This window comes from Tachypleus tridentatus, unplaced genomic scaffold (assembly GCF_004210375.1).
Source record: "Tachypleus tridentatus isolate NWPU-2018 unplaced genomic scaffold, ASM421037v1 Hic_cluster_2, whole genome shotgun sequence".
Classification (NCBI taxonomy): Eukaryota; Metazoa; Arthropoda; class Merostomata; order Xiphosura; family Limulidae; genus Tachypleus; species Tachypleus tridentatus.
The window spans coordinates 26303391-26331317 of NW_027467782.1; the positions used below are offsets into that span (position 1 = coordinate 26303391).

At 34.7% G+C, this 27927-nt stretch overlaps 2 protein-coding genes across 29 annotated transcripts in view; both read right to left on the reverse strand.

The window, feature by feature from the left end:
* LOC143243056 (uncharacterized) lies at positions 1 to 27646 on the reverse strand. Of its 3 annotated transcripts, none has more exons than XM_076486774.1 (3): positions 27513 to 27646; positions 9625 to 9734; positions 1 to 104 (listed from the first exon to the last, which is right to left on the reverse strand). In XM_076486774.1, exons 1-3 carry the CDS (start codon positions 27615 to 27617, stop codon positions 89 to 91), a joined length of 231 nt encoding a protein of 76 aa, XP_076342889.1. In that variant the 5' UTR covers positions 27618 to 27646; the 3' UTR covers positions 1 to 88. The 3 variants fall into 3 exon arrangements, with proteins under 3 accessions (XP_076342889.1, XP_076342888.1, XP_076342887.1); XM_076486773.1 differs by lacking the exon at positions 1 to 104 and adding an exon at positions 2669 to 2802; XM_076486772.1 differs by lacking the exon at positions 1 to 104 and adding an exon at positions 2700 to 3077.
* The window catches only part of LOC143243052 (dynein axonemal heavy chain 7-like), a 50080-nt gene continuing 49665 nt past the window's right edge, over positions 27513 to 27927 (reverse strand). For all 26 annotated transcript variants that reach the window (XM_076486734.1, XM_076486759.1, XM_076486757.1 and 23 more), the window contains one exon: positions 27513 to 27654. The gene's annotated coding sequence lies outside the window, so the exon portion shown is untranslated. The remainder of the gene's footprint in view (positions 27655 to 27927) is intronic.

Sequence of the window (27927 nt, forward strand, 5' to 3'; positions counted from 1 at the left end):
TTACCAAATAGGTGTCATTTCCCCGGTGACACTAATCCCCAGTTCATTGTTGTCTTTCTTGAAGACAATAGTTGTATCTACAAAATCCTCAATAGTGGTGACAGCTGGATGTTGAGAAAAAATACAAATGTTGTTATTGTTCATGGAAAAATGAAAAAAAAAATTATACAGTTTCATAAAACTGAAACTAAAAGAAAACTGCAACAAATTTAACTATGAATAACTGTAAATTATCTAGAGTTCGAAACGTGAAGTACATACAAACTGTAAATTATCTAGAGTTTGGAACGTGAAGTACATACAAACTGTAAATTATCTAGAGTTCGAAACGTGAATTACACCTTTTTATTTCATTACTTTGACTTTCAAAACACGTTAGCGAAACACTGTAGTATCAATCTTTTATTATAGATTTAATTTCCTATTATTGTAATAAACATGGACGTTTTAAATAACAGGATATTTAATACTTTTATGTGAGATAACCTTGAGGTTTTATTTATCCCCATACATGTAGTGTTGATCAGAACTTTTAAAATATCTTGAATCAGACTAAACATGCGACAAAGTACGAAAACACTTGAAACTATCACTATCACAAATATACTAAGTACCCTTACCATTTATGACGCGAGGTTACTTTCATAACTATAGTTAAGGTTTCTGGTTATTATTGCTATTTGTAAGTGACACACTTTAATGACTGTTACCAAAGCCTTAAAACTCTCTTAACAATAGTTATCGTTTATTTCTTACTATGTGATATTTAAATATTTATCTCAAAATTTTCTTCACGCACCACAATGACCCACAATACTGGAACCACATCAGGTCCTCTAAAACTTGATTCGTGGACTGTATTATTAAACATTGCATACTAAAGAAAACTCTATTTAAGGAATAATGTATTCATCAAGAAACACATTTTCAGCCTGACTTACGCGGCCATCATCTGAAAAATCACAGGAGTTACTGGTCTACAGTGTTTTCAAAGCAAAACTATTTAAATGGCAAAACTGTAATTTGATAACCCCAAACCAAATTCGTTCTAGTATTTATTGCAACTATAAAACTTATACAAGCCAAGTAATATTGGCAATAAAAACTTACTGAATTCTAGTTTTACATAATATGAAGTTTCATAAAGCAACTTTGTTCTTCAGTTATACAGAACAGACTTCATTACAGAATGAAATGCACAATCTTTTGTTCCACATTACTTAATACTTCGACTGACCATGTATCACTTCTCTCAAGCCAACACCATTTGCCACTGATGGCTTCTTCCAAATGTGATCGAACTTCCACGTTTCTAACCTAACGAGTCTTTTTCTGTCCATTAGCTCTCAGGGAACGAAACTGTAGTTCTAACAAACACAAATTTTGTTGCTCAAAATGTTGGTGCTTACACTCTTATCGTTGTAATTTTACAAAAAATGAAGCATTACGCTTCTGTTATTCACGTAAAAGCGTGAATTTATAAAACAAAGAAAATCGTATTTGGAATGTAAAATAAAAGAAAACCTGTTAAAACAGTAGTTTAAATTAAGGTAATGTAATGATAACTAGAAAATCTTATGAACTTACTTTCAGAAGACATTGGTATTTCAAAATACATACATTCATAATTCAGCTTACATGTATGAAGTATGGCTTTTTAAAATTATAGCTTTAATAGTACATACTTCTAACATGCGATTGAAATCACTTTATCTGACAATGGACGAGAACTTTAAAAGTGCGAAATCACATTTATTTTCAGAGTTAACATTTGATTCTATGACCACCTGCCTCTTCCTAAGCTTAACTATCGATAACTTATTGCACCCTTGTAGATCTTCACTTTTCTCTTTAGAACGCCCTCCAGTGGTTTAACGGTAATTTTGCAGAATTTCCATACTAAAGAAGTCGGATTTTGATACCTATGTTGGGCATATCATAAATATCCCATTGCACAGTCTTGTGCTTAAAAATAAACAAACCTAATCTCCAGATAATTTTTTCTCACGTCTCTGTGAAACCAGTTTCTAGCCCTTCAATATTTTTTATACGTTATCTAAATTTTCTGATAAACTTACTGGATTCGTTACCAAAGGTCAAACAGAGTGTAACCTCTTCAATGGTTTTATTAATTCCTACAAGGCCAGCAAACTTCGCATTAAAGTTTTGACTTTGGCAATTACACCCTTCTGCAAATTAATTGAAACAAGACAGAAAATTACGATTTTTCAATTTTTTGCATTTTATTTCTGAGAATCCAAAAAGTACTCACAAATTAATACATGATATGACAGCCTTTATTTTTCAGAAGATCATTAATCCGCTTTGTCATTGAATCCATGAGTTGACTGTAATCTTTACTAAATTTTGGATCGCGGTACTACACCTCAATTAGCTTATCTTTCGTAGTATAGTCTTTTCCCGAAGTCTTTCTTTACAAATCGCTCAAAGATTTTCAATAGGATTTAAGTCCGAAGAGTTTCCAAGCCAGTCCAGCACCTTTATTCGCGTTTTAGTCATAAAATTCTTCACAAGTTTCGATGTGTGGCACGGAGCCAAATCTTGCTGAAAATGCCAGATCCATCTGGAAATCTCTTTTCAATTCTGGAACGACTCTTCTCTGCAAAACTTCGATGTACTGTGGTTCTCGCCTCATACCTTCTACGACATGTAAGCCTCCGACGCAATAGCAGCTGAAAAGCCCCAAAACATCTTCTTCAAGGGATGTTTTACGAACTGATTGATGTGATATTCCCGAAGTTTCTCACCTGGAGATCTGCAAACATGCAGACTTCTTTGACCCTGTACGAAAAAATGAGTTTACTCACTGAATAACACCTTCCTCCATTGTTCTTGCGTCCAGTTCTTGTATTTCAGACCCCATTCATACCGTTTTTCTTCATTGAGTTGGTAAGAAGTTGTTTAATAACTGATAAACTTACTTCTTATACCAAAGTATAAATTTCATCATATATCCCAAAAATAAATCGACCGTACTGCAAAACACAGCTAATGACGCCGTTTGTGTGAAAAAATTACTACTGAAGGAAATCAGCGAGGCTACAAAGGCCGCCATGCTAAAAATATATAGAAATATATAGTTATGCAATCTGTCTCTATATATGTACATACAAATATATAGTTATGCAATCTGTCTCTATATATATACATACAAATATATAGTTATGCAATCTGTCTCTACATATGTACATACAAATATATAGTTATGCAATCTGTCTCTATATATGTACATACAAATATATAGTTATGCAATCTGTCTCTCTATATATGTACATACAAATATATAGTTATGCAATATGTCTCTATATATGTACATACAAATATATAGTTATGCAATCTGTCTCTATATATGTACATACAAATATATAGTTATGCAATCTGTCTCTATATATATACATACAAATATATAGTTATGCAATCTGTCTCTATATATATACATACAAATATATAGTTATGCAATCTGTCTCTATATATATACATACAAATATATAGTTATGCAATCTGTCTCTCTATATATACATACAAATATATAGTTATGCAATGTCTCTCTATATATACATACAAATATATAGTTATGCAATCTGTCTCTCTCCACATATACATACAAATATATAGTTATGCAATCTGTCTCTACATATGTACATACAAATATATAGTTATGCAATCTGTCTCTACATATGTACATACAAATATATAGTTATGCCATCTGTCTCTATATATATACATACAAATATATAGTTATGCAATCTCTCTATATATATACACACAAATTTATAGTTATGCCATCTGTCTCTATATATATACATACAAATATATAGTTATGCAATCTCTCTCTATATATATATACAAATATATAGTTATGCAATCTGTCTCTATATATATACATACAAATATATAGTTATGCAATCTGTCTCTATATATATACATACAAATATATAGTTATGCAATCTGTCTCTATATATATACATACAAATATATAGTTATGCAATCTGTCTCTATATATATATACATACAAATATATAGTTATGCAATCTGTCTCTATATATATACATACAAATATATAGTTATGCCATATGTCTCTATATATATACATACAAATATATAGTTATGCCATATGTCTCTATATATATACATACAAATATATAGTTATGCAATCTGTCTCTATATATATACATACAAATATATAGTTATGCAATCTCTCTCTATATATCATATATAGTTATGCAATCTGTCTATATATACAATATATAGTTATGCAATCTGTCTCTATATATATACATACAAATATATAATGCAATATATATATACATACAAATATATAGTTATATAATCTGTCTATATATATACATACAAATATATAGTTATGCAATCTGTCTCTATATATATACATACAAATATATAGTTATGCAATCTGTCTATATATATATACATACAAATATATATTTGTCTCTATATATGTACTGTTACCTAGGTGAATCAGTTGTTGTTAGTTAAGCACAAAGCTGTACAATGGGCGATCTGTGTTATGCCAACAACTGGTATCAAAACCCGGTTCCTAGCGTTGTAAGTTCTTGAACATACCGCTGTGCTATTGTGGGACTAGTGAATGAGATCTGATGTGTACCAGATAAGAGAGAGGAAACTGTTTTTAATAACTAAAACTCATTAAAACTTCCATATTTAGGTAAACTCTCCCTAAATTACTAGTTCAGATGTAAACAACTGTTACATTTCTTGAGAAGTTGGTTGGCTGATTGTGTGGTGGTTATGGTTAACAACAGTTTGAGGTTTCGTGGTGTTCACCTCTTTGTTCACATCACTTTCATTTGTTGTTACTTTACTTTAAGTTTTAGATATCAGGTATTTCTATTAGCGTGACTTTCTGAGCGAGACAAGAATTTAACACAAGCAATACAATTAGCCAAACGATACAACTTAGTAATAACGCGCGAAGTCAATAAAGTTTCTTTGTTTTTGAATTTTGCGCAAAGCTACACGAGGGCAACCTGCGTTAGCCGTCCCGAATTTAGCAGTGTAAAACTAGAGGGTAGGCAGTTTGTCATCACCACCCACCGCAACTCTTGGACTACTCTTTTACCAACGAATAGTGGGATTGATCGTCACGTTATAACATCATTTTGAGTGAAAGAGCGAGCATGTTTAGTACGATGAGGATTTGAACCTGTGACCCTCATACAAGTCGAGCGCCCTAACCATCTGGCTATGACGGCCACAAGTGAATAAAGACAAATAGATGTTGTTGTGTTTTTAATCTATAATTGGATATCAACCCTTGTTATGTTTAGAAGCCAATACGGGAAACAAATACAAGTTTGTCGCTATTATCAGAAATAATTACCAAGTGGTTTATAATTCAGTTTTTAGTTGGTAATATGTTGCCTTAACAGAACAGTAAATGAAACTGGAATGTTTTTGATAAAATTACATTTCAAAGTCACCAATGATTTCACATTATTCATACTGTATCGTACTATTACATGTAACTATTGAGAACAAATAACAGGGGTAAGCCAGCCACTAGGATTCTTGGTTGGTGGTTGTATTGGTCTCTATGGTGAAAGTAAGTTGTGATTTTCGGTTGATTTTTAAGAAGTACCTTGATTAAATAACACATAACCTTATGAAGTAGCATTTAACTCTAAAATAACAGCTTGACCGACCACTTTACAGCTGTATTACTTTTGTGGTGTTTAATATAACACATGACCTTATGAAGTAGCATTTAACTCTAAAATAACAGCTTGACCGACCACTTTACAGCTGTATTACTTTTGTGGTGTTTAATATAACACATGACCTTATGAAGTAGCATTTAACTCTAAAATAACAGCTTGACTGACCACTTTACAGCTGTATTACTTTTGTGGTGTTTAATATAACACATGACCTTATGAAGTAGCATTTAACACTAAAATAACAGCTTGACCGACCACTTTACAGCTGTATTACTTTTGTGGTGTTTAATATAACACATGACCTTATGAAGTAGTACTTAACACTAAAATAACAGCTTGACCGACCACTTTACAGCTGTATTACTTTGGTGGTGTTTAATATAACACATAACCTTACGAAGTAGTACTTAACACTAAAATAACAGCTTTATTTTACAGATACATTACTTCACCAAGCTGTATGTGACATGGATTAACGTTTTTTGATGAATCGTTTTAATATATAGATATTTCGTAAAAGGAATTGTTGATTTTCTAGGTGAACAGCACAAAGAACCTATTATAACAGTGTGATAGACTCTCACAGTTATTTACGTTGTTTTCATCCAATTACATAGTAGTCCAGTTATACATAACAACAGTTACAAAATAAAATACAGATGTAGAAAAATGTCCGGAGTCTCACGGTTTCTTGTAAAATACATGATTTTACGATATTTTAAGAATGGTCACCTCCTTTGTCATTCAATAATAAGTTGGCTGCAGTTTTCTGTTAACCAAAGCTATCAGTCTTAGTTTATCATTAGTATATGTCAGGGGTGTGCAACAGGCGGCCCGCGGGCCACAACCCGGCCCGCCAAGCCATTTAGTGTGGCCCTAGTTGTTGTAATCTAACCATGTGGCCTGATCTGTAATCCAACGCAAATGGAATATTTTTAAAAGCATCGATCCTACGGGATTCCCAGGCTTCGACTCGACAAACTTCTAAAATTATCTTTGCTAGAGAGGAGCAGGCCGAATTCGATTGGTCGGCCTCCTTAGGGCATGAATAGGTGACGTGCACTAGCACTATTGTCTACGACTCAACGTCATGTCCTGAACCTCGCCTTCGCCCGCTGGCGACAATTTTCCCTAACCTCTGCTGTCCGTCATTCATTATTGGTGAAAATTTTATTACCTTTTACAGTTACTACAAGAGATTGAAGGTAAATTGATTATTATTTAGCATATTGTTGTGACTTTACTGAATTTATTAAAATTTTTGCTTTCAGATGCATCTGATTCTATGTACAGTGTGACGTTACGTTCTTTACCCTCCCGCGAATAGCGAAAAACCGCGAATATTGGATGCAGTTTTAAAACGTATATGTATGCGATTATATACTATATGAAATGCTTCCCAAACACTAATGATACTTATACTCATTGATGCAGTAATAATGTAGCAATATTGCATACTGTTATGTATTTCACTAAATTGTACCGTGCGTTACCGGGCTGTGCTTTGCCGTTTGCGTTGTTGGGGAAGCTGAGGCAGTCAGCCAATAGCAGTCCAATCTTGTTTGGTGAAGACGACAATTGATAAAACGGCTTGATTGAGTAAATACAACAGAAATCTCCTCGAAAAGCCCTTTCAGTCTCTGTGACCTACAAAACGCAGTTCGCGCATAACCCGCGAATATGCGGGGCCGCGAATGGCGAACCGCGAATAGGCGAGGTCACACTGTATTTTGCTATTCTCAATTAATTTAAGTACCGGAAGGCTATGATCGGGATGCCAATTTAGAAACATGTGTTTCTGTCCATAAGAGGTTCCATGTGTAAATAAATTCTATGTTTTTTCTACTTTGCTATTTTCGTGAGAATAATTTTTGTTTTGATTTCAGGGCTAGTAAAATGTCAGCAGTTAAGAAACGAAAAATTGATGATGAGGGAAGGTTATTCAACAGTGAATGGTGCACAAAATATCTTGTTGTCCCACATAATCAAGGTGTTGTCTGCCTCGTCTGTCAAACTACAATTGCAGTCATGAAAGAGTACAATATTAAGCGACATTACGCAACTAAGCACTCCTCCCAGTTTGATGAAATTGTTGGTCAGGCACGAAAGGACAAAATTGAACATTTAAAACATCCATTGAAAAGCAACAAGGCGTTTTACCACTTTCAAGAAAAATTCAGAACTGGTGACAAAACTGAGTTTTAAGCTTTGTGAATGTATGGCAGAAAAGGGAAAGCCTTTCAGTGATGGAGAATTTATTAAAATTGTTTAACAATATTCACAGAATATGCATGTCCAGAGAAAAATATTTGGTGGAGCAAACTAGCCTTTCCCGCTTTACTGTCTCACGCAGGACAAAAGATCTTTCAGAGGACATCAAAGAAACTTTGAAAGAGAGATTGAATTCGTGTGAAGCTTTCAGTCTGGCTTTGGATGAAAGCACTGATATCAATGACACATCCCAACTTGTCATTTTCATCAGAGCTGTTACTGCAGGCTTTGATGTTTTCGAAGAGTTTTTAGATATGGCAAGCCTTTCCTCCACAACCACAGGACAGGATATTTGTGAACAAGTGCTTAAGGTTGTAGAAAAGTTTGAACTGAATCCTTATAAATTATGTGGTGTTACAACAGATGGTGCTCCTTCCATGACAGGTAGGACAAATGGATTCACCAAGAAATTTCTAACTGCAATTGGAGAACAAGACGTAGTTGTAAGCCATTGCATTATTCACCAAGAGAGCTTGTGCACCAAAGTTCTGGATTTTGCAGAAGTCATGAAAAATGTCGTCCAATACGTAAATTATATTCGAACACGAGGATTAAATCATCGACAATTTAAAACATTTTTAGATGAGCTGGACAGTGAGTATTCAGATGTTTTGTACTTCTCTGCTGTACGTTGGCTTAGTAGAGCTGCTACTTTGAAGAGATTCTGGAATCTGCGAGAGGAGATTAAGTTCTTCATGGAGAGCAAACGTCAGAATGTGGACTTCTTGAGCAATGAGAACTGGCTGAATGACTTAGCATTCCTCACAGACATTACACAGCATCTGTTTGATTTAAACTTAAAACTACAAGGGAAAAGTCAACTTGTGAATAAGTTGTTTGAGCATATTTGTGCTTTTGAGAAGAAATTGGAACTTTTCCAGGTTCAGTTGAGAAGAGCCATATTGACCCATTTTACATGTCTTGCAACCAGGAAACTGGAATTTCCTAATCTGGATTGCACCAAATATGGAACCAGTGTACAAAAGCTGCGTGATGAGTTTGCAAACAGATTTCCAGATTTCAGACAAACTGAAATTAGATTGAAATTGTTCGCTCAACCTTTTGATTTGGCAGTGGAAGACAGTCCTGATGATTGCCAAATGGAACTCATTGAACTGCAGGCTGACATGGACACTAAAAGGAAATTCTCTGAAAACAGTTTGCTAGACTGTTACAAACTCTGTGTACGTGAACAGTTTCCCAATTTGTCCCGTCATGCACAAAGAATTGCCTCCCTTTTTGGTAGCACCTACTGCTGTGAGCAATTTTTCTCCAAAATGAAGCTCATCAAAACCAAATGTAGAAGTCAGCTGACTGATGAACATTTGACCAGTCAGTTAAGAGTGGCAACCACTTCTGTCAAAGCTGATATTGACAAGCTCTGCAAGGACTCTAAATTTCAAGTGTCGCACTAAAATGATCACTCATGCAAAAATATAAAATATTATTGCTTGCATTTTGAGAATTTTTTTTTAATTTATTGTGCATGTACACGAATAAGCTTGTTTTTTAAGTGGCCCCGCTTGATTGATGAAGTTGGTTATATGGCCCACCGACGAAAAATGTTGCACACCCCTGGTCCAAACTATGAAAGGAAGAGATCCTTCTATAAAAATAAAATATTTTACATAAAAACCTTGAAAGTCGTTGAGTGTATAACTTAATATCTGTATAATGCTTCGTGTGGTAGATTTCTTCAGGAACTTGTGACATAACCACCAAATAATACAAGATTGTTTTTTCTCCCTGTAAATAATAAAAAACGCAACAGTTAATACATTTTATTTTTATTTTTACTAGATACACAAATTATTTATATACATTCGCATGAACGAGGTTTATGTGAACTTGTATGAAGCAACACTCTAGTAAAGTTAATTTTAAACAGAAATTTATTTTGTACCAACAATCTGAACAATATTATAAAATTTATTTCATTTCTGAATTATTTCATGTTATATCTCTGAAATCATTATCGACATTAAAAACTACGGAATTTTAACACTAACTTTCCGAAAAATAGGCTACTCTAATGTCTGTAATAAAATAGAGTATTTACGATTGAAATTAATACAATGTTACAATACTTTACACAGATACCGAAACATATGTGAAATCTCTTTTTATGGCTAGTCCTGTTTTTAATAACTATTTATTGTCCGTGATAACGAAAAATCCACTTGAAGTAAAAATGTATTATCAAGATGGCTGGTATGGGTATTGAAACTTTAAGTAAAGTAAAGTGAAGAACAACATTTCGACATTCTTATGTCATTTTCATGTCAACAAAGAGAAGTTGCAAAGATTTTAATGTTGTATTCTTTTTATTGTGAATAAATGTTCATAACAAATGACGTTTTTACATTATTTAAAGGTGGGGTAATATTACAGGTATCATTCTCGAACTGATAACTCATTTTCAAAATTATAACTGCAATGAAAAGCCTGTTCTACAACTTACACTCAGAGTTATAACTGTAAACAAAGGCCTATTCTAAAATATTCTAATAATTAGCTCTCCAAAGTGGTATCTAATGGTCAGTGATACCGTGAAATATATTCTGAATTTATTGTAGGTTTTTTCAGTAATGGCAAAAGATAAATATTATGAAGGCAAGAACCCTCTGTGATTCCCCCAGTAGCACAGTGGAATGTCGGCGGACTTATACCACAAGAAACCGGGGTTTGATACCCATGGTGGGCAGAACACAGATAACCCTTTGTGAATTTTTGTGTTTAATAACAAACAACAATGGCAACCCTTTGTAATAACCCAACATTTATTTTCGAATTGATGAACTGGAAATTCTAGGATAAGAAGGAATCCGTTTCCAGAAATACAGTATTAACTTAGTACGCTACTAATAACTTATTACGTTATTGAATTGCTTCGAAAAATTAAAGGTTACTAAAATAAATAAGAAGGAATCCTTAATATCTACAACACTTGGATCACTTTTAGGCATGGATAATCTACTAGTCGATTTATTAGCTATATTTTTCTGTATAGGCAATATCAAGCATACAACCAGATTCAACTTTATTACTCAGCACGTTATCTACTCGCCTACCCTCAAATAGAAATTCTTTTAGGCACGATTAGAGTAGATTCATCTATGAGACTTTGGACGTGATCAAATACGTCAGTCGAAAGGGTTTGACCTTCCGAGTTCAAAACTGCAATTAAATCTCAAATCCATCAAGAAATGACGAAGCTGTGAGCTAAACGTTTGTGCTTTTAAAAAACAACAACTCAGAGGTGTACTACGAACCGCTATGCCGCGGCTAAAAATAACAGTAAGAGCTAGTTAGTATTGACCCTACAATACTGATAAACAGTATGTTTTCAAGGCGATATCGGTACAAAGATATCAGAAAATAATATTACGATTTTAAACAAAAGGTTAAAGAGCAAAAGGGAAATAAATCTTAATTATCTGTATCCACATAATTATTCCTGTTATCGCTGATTAAACACGAAAAATAATTCACGTTAACTACTAGTTTTAGAGAAAAGTTTGGAACGAAGATTCGAATCTTGCACAATAGCGGTGTACGTGCGAGATAGGTTTCAAACGTTCAACGAGTTTTTTAACGTTATTAGAGCCAAATCAACTTTAGGGTTAACACCTATCTTCCAGTTCACGTCGTATTACCAAATAAGACGGAAACAACGTTTCCAATCCAAGCATGTACTTCCAAATATTTGTTTAATGTTCTTGTTCAGTTACTTACTCCTTATTTCGCCAGCCCTTATTTTTTTTACAGGTACAACTTAAATACCTTGATTGCATGACATTGAAGGGCTATTCGAATTTACAGCTCCCAGCCAAGTTTACAAAATTCTCTCTAAAATGTATATTATATAACGTGAATAGTTAGTTGCACGAAGTGAAGGCTTATATTAGCATAAGTCTTCATGTTCTTACACTGTCCACTAGCGTGGGGGGCTCTCACTAACACAGAAGTAATCCTTCAGGCTCATCAAGATAAAAATGAGAGTTCGATAAGCGGTGGGCACAGTCAAATATAGTCCGTTATGTAGCTTTGCATTTAACAAGAGACAAGTGAGCACAACCGTTAGTCCAACTAATTTTATCATATTGAGCAATTATATATTTCTGCCTAAAACTAGCGGAAGTATTTTGAATTTCTTTTAAAGGGCCCTTCACGCGAAGCATCAAGTTTGACAGTGTAACCTGCATTCTTTAGCAGTGTTTCAGCCCTTATAGATTCCATCTTTAAAAACTTTACTAACAGGAGCTAAGTGTACGATTTTTAACCCAAGATAACAAAATGTAGTAACTGAAAAGTACAGTTAACACATAATCGCTGCCTATATTTACTTTGTACAACCTCTAGAATGGCCTGAACGAGTCCGAAACGCTTGGAGACCAAAGTACGACAAAAAAATAATAATAAAAAATCAATGAATGTAATCATGCTTGATTGATTTTAATCCATTAATTTTAAACAATTATGTTATAACTTTTTTGCGGTTTATTTTAGGTAATTAGTGATAGGGTAAAAATATTTCTTCCAATGTCAAAAATCCTGACTACTGTTAACACGCTACTAATAACCTACAATGTAAAATAAGACTTGTAACCATATAATAACAAAGTAATATTTGATTGGTGTTCCATGTAAACAGCTATACTGGAGAAACTTGTTACTAAAGGAATTTGAACTTAAAACAAATAAAAACGTCTCATAAAGGTAAAAACTATGATGAAATATATGTCGCCAGAAGACAACAGTTAAACTGTACTAGTTTTGTCTCAGTAATTTAGGTAATAGAAATATTTCGTGCACACTTGTACAAACAGATGCTATTGTAAACTATCTAAACAATTTGACACGTGAAGACTGCTTTTATGAAAGTCTTTTAAAACCCGACAAGTACAAGCGATTTATCTCCCATCAAGACTTAACCCAAGGGCATAGGGGTCAGTGAAATCTCATAGTCAAAAGGCGACGGAGTCTCAGCTCAGTGAGGGTCAAAGCTGTGTAGGGAACAGCCACTAAGAGAAATAATTTTGTTTGTTTCGGATATTTACAAGGGCTATCTGGGTTAGTAGTCCCTAATTTTAAAGTGGCTACAACAGCGCTGACATCCAGCCCTTGAGCCACTCTAATAATGTCAATGTCGCTCTTTTGACACAGACCCAAAGTGCGAGGTGCGATTTTAAGGCAACATGTAAGACCTCCGATTCACAGTCCAGAACGCTGACCACTGTCCAGTCAGTCACGTGATAAATTACTTTTGTTTTTTTCACATATTACGTCTAAAGATTTAATTGCTTGCTTGTTTGGAATTAAACACAAAGCTACACGATAGGTATCTAAACCCGGTTTGTAGCGGTGCGAGTTTACAGACTGTGGCACTGGGAGGGACGTGTAAAGAGAAACAAAACTAAGACACTTAGCACCTTTTCAGCAAAAGCTCGTTTCTCAAACACAACAAAAGTAATCAACTTAAGTAGAATGTATCTTTTATTGATTTCAATGCTGCAAGTGATAACAATTCTGATAGCACATATAAGGTAAAATTCGAATTTTAAAAACCTTCGACAGCATACAAATAGCCCTTCACGAAACATTGCGTTTAACAACAAACAAACAACTTACTCCATTCACTTTATAAAAAGATCCACAGTGGGACAGAGATAAGTGTATCGATTTTCAACACGGTTGATACCCCCGCTGAATATGCTCTACAATAAACATATAAATCATAATAAACAAACACTTCATAATATTCAAGATATAAAACACTCGTTAATAAGTGGCCTTGACGTTAAGCTTTAACTTTTAGGTAGAAAAATAGAAAACTTCAACGAAATATTGGTTTTGTTTTCTTTTCGAATTTCGCGCACATTTACACGAGGGCTAACTGTATTAGCCGTCCCTAATTTAGCAATGTAAGAATAGAAGGAAGGCAGCTTGTTATCACCACTGACCGCCAACTCTTGGGCTACTCTTTTACCAACGAATTGTGGGTTTGATCGGGACACTATAATGGCCCTACGGCTGAAAGGGCGAGCATGTTTGGTGAGACGGAAATTCGAACCCGCGATCCTCGCATTACAAGTTAAGCGCCTTAACCACCTGGCCATGCAGCGCCAGAAGAATAGTAAACTTCAAGGAAATATTGGTTTTTGTTTAGTTTTTGAATTTCATGCACAGCTACACGAGGGCTATTTGTTCTAGCCGTCCCTAATTTAGCAGTGTAAAACTAAAAGGAAGACAGCTAGTCATCACCACCAACTCTTGGGCTACTCTTTTATCAACAAATAGTGTGATTGACCGTGACATTATAACGCTCCCACGACTAAAATGGCGAGCATGTTTGGTGCGACGGGTATTCGAACCCGCAAGTCTCAGATTACGATTCGAGCGCTTTAACCACCTGGCCATGCTGGGCCCCGAAACATTGGACATCCGCCACCTTCATCCAAGCCATTCTTACCAAAAAAGCATCCACAACTAGAAACAAATTTCAAAGACATGTTCATGCAGAATACACAAGTCGAGAAGCTATTTAAGTCAATAGACAAATTTACACAGACACTCCATACAAAGAAGGATATAATGAAAACTCAATCATCACAAACGCACTTTTAAACATCAACTGATTTCTTCCAAACAAGCATGTTGAAACCTAGATATGTATTTCCAAGATAGCCTGGAGAACTAAGACAGACAAACAACCTGTTAGCGACTTTTGAAGATTTCGACACTCATTATCGAGAGAGTCTCATTCACCCTAGAGATATGGAACTGATGCTGTGTTCGACAGAATCTTCTATTACTGTCTCGTGTTCTCAACATTTTACTCCTACAAAGAAAAACAATCTTCGAAAAACGACGACCACGAGACGTTTTCAGACTCATTATCGACCCTTTTAAAAATAGTCCATTATTCATTATGTATACTAATAATTTGTAATGTGAACATATTACCACATGCTATTTATAAAATTATTGTACCTTTTAAAAGTAATGGATTAATATGTTTCTAGTCTTATATTTTTGTGAGGTGATAAAACTGTATACTTTCCTTGTAAGTTTATTATGCAGCAGTTAGAAAATTGTGCACAATTACTATTTAATTATATGAATTTTACTAAGTAAGTGGTGTATTATATTCACACAAGTAAGCACCATTTCTCCAAGTTATATTAATAACCTTTTAGAAGTGTATGTAGCTGTAACATTCGCAATGTCCTAATAATATGATGTTAGTTTTGAATATGTAATACAACAGTTCTGCTTAGATTATATGCAGAAATTAATCTATTTTAGTAAATGTATGGTTTTAATCCTTACAATATTAATAACACAATGGATTATTTTGATCTATAAACCTTGTAACCATTACTGTGATCACACTTTGAAAGTTCCTTGGAAATAATATATTTCTACAACTGTTATTTTAACTCTTCAGAATTTGTCGAATCTCCCCTTTAAATCAAAATGTACAGTTATTCAGTTACACATTTTTTAACACTGAGTTATGCAACTATTTTTACTGGGACTGAAATAATTACAACTGAATACAAACCCTTATTGATGTAAGCTGTTTTTGGATGAATCAAATTACCAACACTACATTTTTTTTTCTTTCCTTGGCAGGTCATAAAAGTATTAGATGTTTTTAATATTTAAAATTACTAAATTTTATAATTTGAATCATATTTTCAATACTTCAAGAATACCATTCTACAGACTGATTAACCTGCATACTTATTTTTAATCTACATCACGTATTCTATAAAATTGTTGTGATATTTATAATTTTCTGTACTAAAAAATTAACTTCCAATAAGTACTTATCTCCTTTTACACAGGTCTGAAATAACCAGGCAGTTAAGACCCTCAACTCGTAATTTGAAAGTTGCTAGTTCCAATCCCCATCACACCAAACATGCTCACCCTTTGGCTGTAGGGGACTTCTAATGTTACGGTCAATCCCAACATTCATTGGTAGAGAAGTAGCCCAAGAGTTGGCAGCGAGTGGTGATGACTAGCTGTCTTCCCTCTAGTCTTACACTGCTAAATTAAGGATGGCTAGTGGAGATAGACCTCATGTAGCTTTCACGAAATTATAAAACAAACAAACAATCCTTTTACATCAATAGATATTCTCATTCAATGCTGGCATCTATTTGTGAAACTTGTTTTCAAGCATGTCCTGAGTTACTGCCTCCTCTTGATTGCAAATTATTCATTAAAATTATCATGTGACAACCCTCCATCAGTAATAGTGCAAGGTATTCTCATTACGCTTATGACTTCCTCTGTTCAATTCTACCAGATATCACTTTAAGTTCTCTTAGAATCTGGAAGCATCAGGTTTTAATGAAAAGGTAAGATGGGAAGTGTGAAATTTGGTAAGAACCTTCCAGAAATACATTTACAGTTTAGGTGAATTACAACTTCCAATACAGTGCATTATGTCATATCAACATATAGCAAGAATCTTACATTGAATAGGTGGAAGAAACAGTTTTAGGGAAGGAAAGAAGCATCCTCCAAAGCCATCCAGAGGACACACCTGAAGACAAGAAAGTCAAATTTGGAAAACTGATGTGGGAGACTGAGCCAGGTATACATTTCACCCAGATAAGAAAGATGTGGTACTTATGGGAAAACTGGAATGTAATGAGGGCTATCAATCTTCATTAGAAGAAAAGTGAGGGCATAAAATACAGTGGAGAGTCTGAAGGAACAACAACACTTGAAACAGTGCAATGGATGACCACAAAGATCTATTTTCAAATGCAGACCGTAATGATTCACTCAATACAAGGCATGGTAGGGATGAAGAGCTATTCTATTCTTAACCATATATGTTTTGGTTTAGAATAATGGCTACTTTGATAATACTTTCACAGTTGACTAGATGCCCCCATTAGTTCTGTCAAGACAATATAAAATAAACTTAAAACAGATTTACCAGAGATCCATACAATGAAAAATAAACTTTGGAAGTACTGATGTGATTAATTATTATAGTTTACAAAAATAGAGGCATTCATGTAATCCACACCCTGCATACTGACACACTTGGTGATTTATTGAGATGGAAGATTAGTGTGAGAAAATATTACATTATAAAGAACATGGGGTTTACCAAACACAAGTTCTAACTTTTTGATAATCTATAATTAGTTCAGATGTTTACCACTTTGCAAAATAAAATTGACATGAGGAATGAAAATTAAAACAGACTCAAAAGGAAAAAATATTAAAAAATGCACTGCAGACTCAACACATACCTAGATAAAAATTCTGCACTTTACAGGTCACAATTCTTTCGAAACAGAAACTAATTACATGATTATGTTCTCCTTGTAGCTGGCCAATCAACTTAGATGGCAATAATCCAGAAGAACATATTACTTTTGTGCCATTAATGATACAAATTCACACTCAAGTTGATACCAGGTGAACTATCCCACGAAGCAGCAGGTACCAGCTGTCATGACTCATATTAGGTACAGCAACACCTAGAAGTCAACTAGCACATGCCCTAGTAAGAAGTTCTGAGCTAGAATCATAAAAATAACTCCAAATTTTATGTTTCATATTTATCAAGCCGAGGTACCTGTCCTTTATTTGTACATGAACTTAAACAAAACCTGGGGCTGGAAGATATGATAAATTAGAAAAATCTTGATTTTCATACAATTCATTTAGAACATTCATTTACTAGACTGTATAATGGTTATTATGACCCTGTAGAAAGAGGTAGTATCAATTGTAATGTCAGTAGGGGTGCATTCTGTTACCTGCTTTCAACACCCAGCTCATCACATCTTTCTGCAGTGTTTCACATGATTATTTAATAGAAAACCAATGGCTACAGAAGTGTCTTACAGATAGGTCAAAGTAAGAAATTATTACAACTCAAACAACAGCTTTTCATACCAGCCTTATGGTGGCTGTTGAAATAGAAACTTCATCTCAGTTTATGTATTATTGTAACAAAGGCAGTCATCTTTGTTCATTTAATTCCTCCAAAGAGAGCCCAGCACAGTCTCTGAGATGTATATATTAAATGTTTGTCTGCTTTAGGCACACTGTATGCATGCATATTAGAAAAAATTATAAACGTGTCTTACTTTTTTAGTTTAAGATCAAGACACCATCTACAAATATAATTAATGTTAACTTTATTAAAGTGTTCAATAACAGCAATAATGGGGGTGGAGGAGTTACGAACCCTACATTAATATGTCCCCTTTTCCAAATTATCTTCACATTTACTCTCATGAAGAAGGATAGTCATCTATTGAAAGCAGTGCTGTTTTTGGTCTTCTTTAAAAACATTTCACACAGTTTGGTTAAGATTGGTCCAGTGAAGATAATGTAACAAGAGAAAGACAGATATTTGTGTTTTATATATATATATACACGATATAGCAATGAGGTTTATGGTATCAGTATACCAACTAATTCTACTTTCAACAAATCAAGACAAAATTTAGCTATTTTCCTTCTTTTCTCAGACATAAATACTAGTTTCATTTCCAGAACACTGAGAACAGTTGTTATTCTATTTTCCAGGTGGGTGTCAATAGTACTTCAAGTCCACTGCCATGTTTGTTGATTTATGAAAGAAGGGTAAAATTAAGTACAATACAGCTTTATTATTGTTTGGTTACTCTGGTTGTTATCATCTATAATTTGATTAAACAACCTTTAAATACTTTTCATGAAGATAGGCAAAACAGCATGTATGCCGAAATACGTAAACAAAACTTTCCCAACAAGAGGCTCCTGAGTAATTGAAGTTTCACTTTACTGAATCAGGAAAATAATTTTAAAAAATTCTTGCAAGGTTTTTTTAACAGATGCCTAGAAATATCCACTTATCAACACTTGTTTCCAGTTCAGCATGTGAATGCTTTACTTGTGCATCAAATGCATTGATAAATATGTTTGTCTTTAAAAGTATTAAAGCTTATAAAGCAGTTAACTGTTTCTATTTGCAATAAATTCATTTTAAAACATTTTATCAATCAGATTTGTTTTGGAAATAATAAACACAAACACCACTTTCTTCTTTTCAAACAGAATAAGAACATGTAATTATTAGATTCATTATGTTTGACAATCAAACACATTCATTACCACCAGACATGAGAAGAGAGAAAAGAGTATTGTTTTTCACCTGCTCTAGATCTCTCAGACCTATGGTGTTCAACATGGTCACCACTTGCCACATGCCAAAACAGCTATTGACCTGTGGTGAACTGGTGCTTTACTTCTACCACCTATTTTTCAGTATAATTAATTCTATTAATAAATAATTGGAAACATTACTATGTATTTTTTACCCATCTGTAAAAACACAGTTAATTTTTTTGTCACATAGCAAAACTTTTAACACATTTTAAACAGTTTTGGTGACTATAAAAATGCAGTTTTTCCAAATGGTGAAAATGTAAACACATTTTAAACAGTTTTGGTGACTATGAAATACATTTGGACACTGGTGTATTAGACCTAAAAGCACACCCACTCCCACAGCTTTTTAAAGAACCACAATTATTCCAATGTTCTGATTTCATTCCAGTTAGAAACTTACTTTTAAATAGTATATATAATCATTTAAATTGGTGTGTTGGACTAAGGATTCTTTTACAGTGGGTGTTTGCCACATTTTGGAGATAAATTCAAAATAAATGAACAGCATGCATTCCACTTATTTTAAAATATGTTCAAAACAAGTGAAACATGACAAATTCTTCACAATATATGTATCACAACTGGATCTAAATACTGTATGGTTCTCTTCTTCACAAAAATCCATTTTGGCCAAATTCAATTAGTTTAAAATGCAGTTGACAAGCCAAACTATTTTTCTCTATTTTAAATGATTCATTTCACATTTTCTAACTTCTCTCTGACTGAAAGTCTCTTTTCCTCGGTTTTACTTTTGGCTCACTTCCTACTCTGGAAGTATTGCAGAGTATTGAGGCATTCTAGAAATCTCTGTAGCCTTAATATCAATTACACAACTTTCAATAACCTTCTGCTTTCAACTTTCTTACTGTGAAACAAAACAGTCAAGAAATATTAACTCACAAAATAAATTACCACCACCTACATTAAACAGTGTATTCTATCTTATAACACTGAACTTATATTTTAGTCACTACACTACTTGCCATTGATTGAAAACACTTAAAGTTTGTTGTAATGCAGTTTTTGAAGAGGAGGAAGAGAAAGTGGACCAGTTTGAACAATTCTTGAATTTCAAAAGATAACTTAATTTTAGTGAAATACTTGATCAAAAACTTTGAATTTTTTGTATACAAAAAACTTGTAATATTTACAGAAAGCTAGTCAGATTTTGTGAAGATACACATATCATTTTAAAAGTTACAGTGTGGAAACTGATGATTATAAACAAAGTCACACAGACACACTCTGTAATGAAAGGGTTCATTTCTTTTGTTCTTATCCCACTCTTACATGACATTTTAAGAAAAGAAATGTAGTTCCTCTATCCAGTAAGTATTTATTGCACTGGCTACTGAACCTTACCCTTCCAAGAAGCCAACAGTTGTTAACTACTATTCACAGCAGTGGATATACTAATTAGACTCCTTACTGAAAACCTGTATGCATCTGTTCAATGCACTTTGTTTCACTGTTACTTTGTGTTGTATCTTACCACTTGTACTTGAATGAAAGGGAAAAGAAAGAGAGTAAGATATTTGGTGTAGACCGAAGATAGTTTAGAGACAGCAGAGTTGTTCTATAGTTCCTATAAAAAACAAAACATACCACTTTAAGCTTTGATGTTATGCTTATAATGCCAACAAACATCTCATCAGGGTCCTAGCAACATAAGAACTGGTAACTCCATTTTTCTCTCCGCATGTAAAATTCAAGTGATTTTCACCCAGTCATCTAAAGTAGGGGCGTAGATCCTGGGGTGGATGAGTGGGATACACCTCCTTCATTTTAGGTGGGGGTATGGTGCATACAATCATCCCCTACAGTTTGGTCTGTTGAATTGTTTTATTGCATCACAGGCTTACAAATTGTTTATTCTTGTGATTCTCATGTTCTTACCAATTAAAATACATAATTAGGCCTAGACGTAGGCTTTTTCAGTAGCCGAAATATACATCTTTAATATAGGCGTGCTTCTAAGCTTTTCGATTTAGGTGATAGTTTGTAAGTATCAGTCAGTAGGCCTAAGTATAGATGCAAGGCTTGCAAGCACTATCACAGAATCTACCTACGTCTTGTAATGTAGTGTAAGATTAAGTAACATTTTCATCACAACAGACTGAACAGAGCATGAAATTCGAAAATATCACTCCCAATCATAAACTCCTGTTATTTAGATCTGGTAAGCAATTTGTTGCTTGTAGCTGAATCAATCTAATGTGTATATTGTGCATGTCTATGTTGTTATGCATGTTTAGCGGTTTTATTGTCGAACGCCTTACCTTATTCGCCTTAGCAGCTGAAGCCGATGACCATAGTGTACGTTTAGTGTACAGTTAACAATAGGTTCGGGCCTCTCGAATCCAGACGTGCCCTACACCCCCCCCCCTCCGCTCCCTTTAGTCTGAGCCTCGATTTTACAACAGGGCTCATTAGACCTGTGTTTGTGGCTCTCATTAAACCATGAAATTTCAGATTATCACCACCCTTTAATAAAGTGCTGGTGTTTTATGGTAAAAGAACAATATATTCTCTTGTCACACATAGTAAAAATATTGTATTTTCTTGTATAATTGTTGACTACATTGTTGATCAACAGACAATGTATATAACACGGTGTACATGTCTCATAACAAACTATTCTGACTTTTTTTTTCGTTGTATTCTCGAATTTATCAAAACAAAACATCACATATATACCCGAAACTGTTATTTGTTAAGCTTCTCATATATGTATGTATATATAATAATAATAATAGTGCCCCTAAATTCCGTAAGGAACAGAGGGCCGCAAACTCTGCGGTTTCAAAACAGACTTGGTTTTTTAGTGAGTAGGTTGTTAGCCTACGGCCCGGCATGGCCAAGCGCGTTAAAGCGTGCGACTCGTAATCTGAGGGTCGCGGGTTCGCATCCCCGTCGTGCCAAACATGCTCGCCCTTTCAGCCGTGGGGGCTTTATAATGTGACGGTCAATCCCACTATCCGTTGGTAACAGAGTAACCCAAGACTGGGCGGTGGGTGGTGATGACTTGCTGCCTTCACTCTAATCTTACACTGCTAAATTAGGGACGACTAGCACAGATAACCCTCAAGTAACTTTGTGCGAAATTCAAAAACAACAACAACAACAATTGTTAGCCTACTGCACAACCCCCAACCAGGAGGACAATTTCTCGGCCCACTGAGTGGAATCGAACCCCTGATGTTAGCGGTGTAAATCCGGAGACATACTGCTGGACTAGCGGGGGAGCGTGTATATGTATATATACACATTAATTCCAGCTGACAGGTGATATAATTAGTCTCATAACTTAATGATTTGAATGATGCAAAAAATTAATTATATTAATTATTACAAAGTCAAATTGTTGCTATTATTGCAATAACAAATACATTTTCATCTGGACTTTTTTAACCACTATGGTAACTTTCAAGATGATATACATTTAATCACACAAAAACTAAAATCCCACATTAATATAGTGAAGGGACTGGTGCAAGATTTACCTATTTCAGCTCCATTCAGAGAGCACCCAAAGAAACTCATGGAGTGTGACACCCAATAGCAGGAGCTTCACATGGATATACTTGTGGGATACTACTTGTGCAAAATTTTGAGAAATAAAAGTACTCTGAGTGGCACCGTGAGCCACTTTACAGAATCCTGTAAAATAGAGAAAATGTATTCATCTGACTAAGGATGGTAAGTAGATTGGAAGATAACAGACTGGAATAGGCAGTAACTCACATGAGATGAGACAGCCAGGTGATGAAGATAGTGTGTGATGAAAGTGGAAGATGTAGTCCACATGCCAGTCTGTAAAATGTCATCAAGTAGCCATCAAAACAAGAGGCAAAAGAATGGGTGAGATGGGAGATTTGATGAGAAGAAATATGGAACAGCCTGCAGGTATTGACATCCAATGAAAAGTAGACCAACAACAGCAGTTGACAAACTAAGCCTGTAAGTTTAGATAGTGATAAGTCCCTCAAAGAAGAAAATCCCAGGGAAGAAAGAAGTGAAGGGAGCCAGGAAATTATGAGATGTAGGCTAGGTAGCAAGATACAGCATAAACAGAATGCGACAGAAGACACAAGTCAGATTGAGCATGGAGTTGTGAAATGGAAGGAAGTATGGGAGAAGGAGGAATCACCTTCCCAAATGCTGAAGTCTTAGAAAGAAAAGAGACCAGACACGATAAAGTAAAAGATATGGAGGATAGAAAAGGGTATGGAAAGAGTTCAAAGCATAGAAGTCTGAGAGGTGGTGACCTAAGGGAAGGAGTAAGAGGAAATAGAACTGTAGGGAAATTTAATATCAGGAGTAGGCGACCATTGGCTCAGAGAAACTGGGTAAGAGTATGCACGATTATTAAGGTCCAAACTGAGCAAGGGAACAGGGCAGGGATATCTATGGAAGGAGAGGAAAAATATGGATAGAACTGGGGAAGACAGTACCTTGCAAAATCAGGAAAGATAATGGGTGGTAGACAAGGCAGCCTAATGACCAACAATGGTAGAGAGAGCCAACCCTTTGTTGAAAAATATTGTAAAAAAAGAGAGATAGCCAACAATGAGACAGTCAGGATGAAGATGGTGATGAATAGGTCAGAATGAAAAACACTATTACACTGGTAGATAGACAGGGTAGATAAGCAACAAGAATAAGACAGGAAAAAGATCACCATATAAGAATGGCTGGTTTGACAGGTAATGGATTGGATAAATCCCAAGTATGAAATCAAATAGCAACATGTTGCAGCAAGAAAGAAGGTGTGAGAGGAAGGAAAAGAGGGAAATAGCAAGACAGAAGGCAAAAAAGAAAACCAGTGATGAGTCAGTCAAAGAGGTGCCACAAGGGCCCATAATAAAATCATGGAGGTGTGGCAAAAGCACAGATGCATAGACTCCCAGGAGAGAGCTCGCTCATCTGAAAACCCAAAGTCAATAAACTATTCCATGGGGCAGAACAAAGTCTGGTCAAGATATATGGCCTACATTGAGGTTTACAACATATAGTACATGACAGACAATAAGGCAAATGTATTGAGAAGTGACACACGAAAAAGAAGGTATAGGGTTTGAAAACAAAGAGTCCTGGATCTGATACTTTTCTGACACTTGATATAAGATATGACTGTGAAGTTTAAAGAGTGAACCATAACTAAATGATCCAACAGGAGGGGTAGAAAATGGGAACTTGCCCAAAGTACTGCCAAAAGTTTGAGTACATTAAGCTGAAGTCAAGATACATCCTTGATCAGAGTGTTCAACATAAGGTTGTCATTCAGAGATGCCTCTCTTCCTAGTAAGAATATATTGGTGAAAAAGGCATAAGAAAAATTTGGGTGGAAGTAGGTGCACATTTATAGTGGTATCGAAGTGGTAGACAGCCACTCAAAATGTCTGTGAGAAGAGAAACAGTAGGCCCAAAGGTTCCTGTGATTCATTACACTGGTTGCACAAGGGCATTCAGAGATGGTTGATATGAGCATGGCCCAGTAGAATAAACAGTTTCAGGAAAGCTATAGTTACTAAAGACAATAGAGTCTCTCAGGCAACACGAGTAGGACAGACTCACATCCCAGTGAGAGAATGTTCCATCATTTGCAGATAGACAGGGTAAGATTCAGCCCAGCTGAGAAAGAAGTTGAAAAATACTCCCAGAAAAACAAGGTATTTGATGGGATAAGAAAGCATTTAGAAGTCTTGGCAAGCCATCCTACAAAGACAGTTTCCTACAGAAGGAAAGTATGAAGGTAAGACTTCTCCTGTTAATGGGACAGAAGAAGCCAATCATTCATGTAATAATGAAAATCATAGAGCAAGTTCTTTCAGATGGTACACAAAAGCCTTGACTGTTCTGTTAAAGACATAGGAGGTCAATGCAATGCTAAAAGAAAAAAGGATCGCTGAACTGGAAGGAATGATTTCAAGAAACAAATTTGAAATATTTTTAAGACTCAGCATTGGGAATATGAAGAAACATATCTGAGATGTCACTCTTGCTCATCCAAAGTCCAAGGAAAAAGAACCAACAAAGAGTAAAGAAATTTTCCATGCAAAATGAGGGATGACCACCTAGCAGATGAAAGTGGAAAGGTAGATTACCAGCCTCCAGTCCCCAGTTTTATTGGGGACCACAAACAGGTGAAAGTAAGACCCTCTCTATGACTTGTTTGTGCAACAGATCTGGCACAGTGACTTCCAGATATTGAAGATAGATGTAATTTGAGAGAGAAGTGAAGTTAACCAGCTATTAACTGAGAGAAGAATTGAAAGGACAGTCCATGAAAACTAACAAGTATGACCCATCTAACTGCAGATAGTTGTTAACAAAGATGTGCATATCACAAAGACCAGCCCCCATGACAACTGAATCTGCTCCATTGTCATTGATGAATCCAGAAAGTCTGACACTGGGCTGAAGAGTATTGAGCAAAAGGATAAAATAGGAAAAGGGGTAAAATATAGGAAGTGGGAGGAGTATAATGAAACAAGTAAACAGGGAAAGAGTAGTAGTACAGTCTATGGCAGAAAGGAGAAGGGAACAGGAATTGCCAGAAAATTCAAGTAGGGCTCGATGAATTGTCTCTTACATGAAGTGAAGAGAGGAAAGGTAATAAAACACAGAAAGTAGTATTAAGCAAAGACAAGAGAACTAAGCACTGGAGAGTGAAATCGACCTCAGTGGGCTTGCTCCCAAACAGGCAAAAGAGATTTCAAGGTCTATGACTCTAGAAGGAGGAAGTTCAGTTAACTGTAGGCCATGATAAAGGAATTAGAAAGCAAGGACAAGAAATAAGATCACTGACATGGGGTAGATCTATAAAGGAAGCAATATTATTAACATCATTATCAGAAGATGGGAAAAGAATCAAAATTATTTAAGTTGGGAGTTGTGATGTAGAGAATGGGAAATATAGTAAGACAATGGAATGAGAGATAGAGTGATAAGGTCCAAATAGCATGAGGATGTCTAAAAATTCTCCTCAACGACAAGAGAGCATAACCAGAAGGGGGGAGACAAACAGTAAAAGTTGTCTTTCTCATCATATTCCTTCTCAAAATGAGGGGAAATAATTCATGGCTGCATAATAAAACCTACTACCCTATGCACAATGGCTATCATGCCATTTATGTTTAACATGTTTTCAGTAGCCAAATTAAGAAATTGACAATTGCAAGGTTATTCCTCATCTCAGCAGATGCCAAAGTTGCATGAACTTGAAAGTTCATAGTTTGATAAACTAAAGAAAACAAAGTTCCTTTATTAGATTGCAAACCTCTGTAAGTTATGAATACAACAAAATACATCAAATACACACAGTGCTAAGGAAGATTAATGAAGAATCTCAGTGGAAAATCTCAGTGCACAGGAAGATTATGTCATGCTCATATTAGTGGAGGGCTTTTATTACATAATAACATCATTATGTAATGGTGAAAATCATGAGAAATCTAGTGAGTGTTGGTTGAAGTTGTTTAAAGAATTGTGGAATGCAAATCTCTCAGGCAGATGCACAAGAAAGATTGCTTTCTGTGTGAGAAGGTAGGTATGGTCTCAGAAGTAAGACATTTTTATATTAATGAATGTATTATTGTGAACAGTGTGATCTATCTAAAATATTTATCAGGGTTAATATAATACAGTTCAGAAAATGATGGTTTAATTAAACACAAGTGCAATAATAATGTGAATTTACTGAGCTTATTTGGAAATATGCAATCCACTTTGTTGATTTTAAAAGTAAAATATACACAAAACTTTACTTAAAACACATTGATAATAGCAAAACAATTATGTCATTAACTGAAATGTTGTGGAAAGCAAAATATAACTAAGCAATTACACATGAAAAAGTGGAGTGGTCCACAAATGGCATCTAGCACATGAGTGGCATGTGCATTCATGTTAGCAATTTGCTTAGAGATGTGAAGTGTGAAAGTTGGAGTAAAAGTTAGCAATGAAGTGAATGTAAGGAGGGGTATTCCTAACAGTTGGCCAGACTTCTATAAAAATTATATATCAGTGGTGAAGTGAAGGTGACAACAGCTGAGTGCTTAGCAGGACATATTAACGTTATAAAATATAAACAAATCAAAAAAACAATTCCCTATTTTGTTTATTTGATTTATATGTGTATATATCTTTATTTAAGTTAGGTAGTGAAAATTTATGACCATTTTGTTTTCTTGAATATTTTTATAGATACTTTTTTAAATTTATGATGGGGAACATCCCAGAGGTGAAAACTGCCATTGAGTATACTAAAGTTATCTTCTGAATGAGATTAAACAGTTTCAACAAAAAGGACTGCAATTTTACCTTTTGAATCAGTTCCAACAACTCACTGGATTTCTTTAGTTTCTCTAAATTTTTTTCAACCTGGAGAACTGCCAGTACATGTCTGTCTAAAACAGCAGCTTTCATGGTGTCTCTCCAGTTCTTGTCTACAGTTGTGAATCATCTGTATTGTATGATAAGAGTATTAAGATGATGTAATTATTCAAACAATTATTTAAAAAAACATCTAAGATGTTGGAACACATTTAAAGTTTAAATGTACCACAAAATTATTTAAAAGGTGGTGCTACCTGTAACAATAGATTTAAACAAATAAAAATATGTTTTCTATTTGTATTTCTTTCCTGTATGGAACGTTTTTAATAACTGCATTTTATTTTTATCACAACTACATTTTTCTATTTCAACTAATAAGTATAAGAAGATAATTGAATTA

Coding starts and splice junctions, on each gene's coding strand:
- LOC143243056 (XM_076486772.1), bottom strand. CDS start 27,617: ATGAAAGCTGCTGTTTTAGACAGACATGTACTGGCAGTTCTCCAGGTT. Junction 9,735..27,512: donor TGTTGGAACTGATTCAAAAG/GTAAAATTGCAG, acceptor TATTATTTACAG/GGAGAAAAAACAATCTTGTA. Junction 3,078..9,624: donor TACACTCAACGACTTTCAAG/GTTTTTATGTAA, acceptor ATATATTTTTAG/CATGGCGGCCTTTGTAGCCT.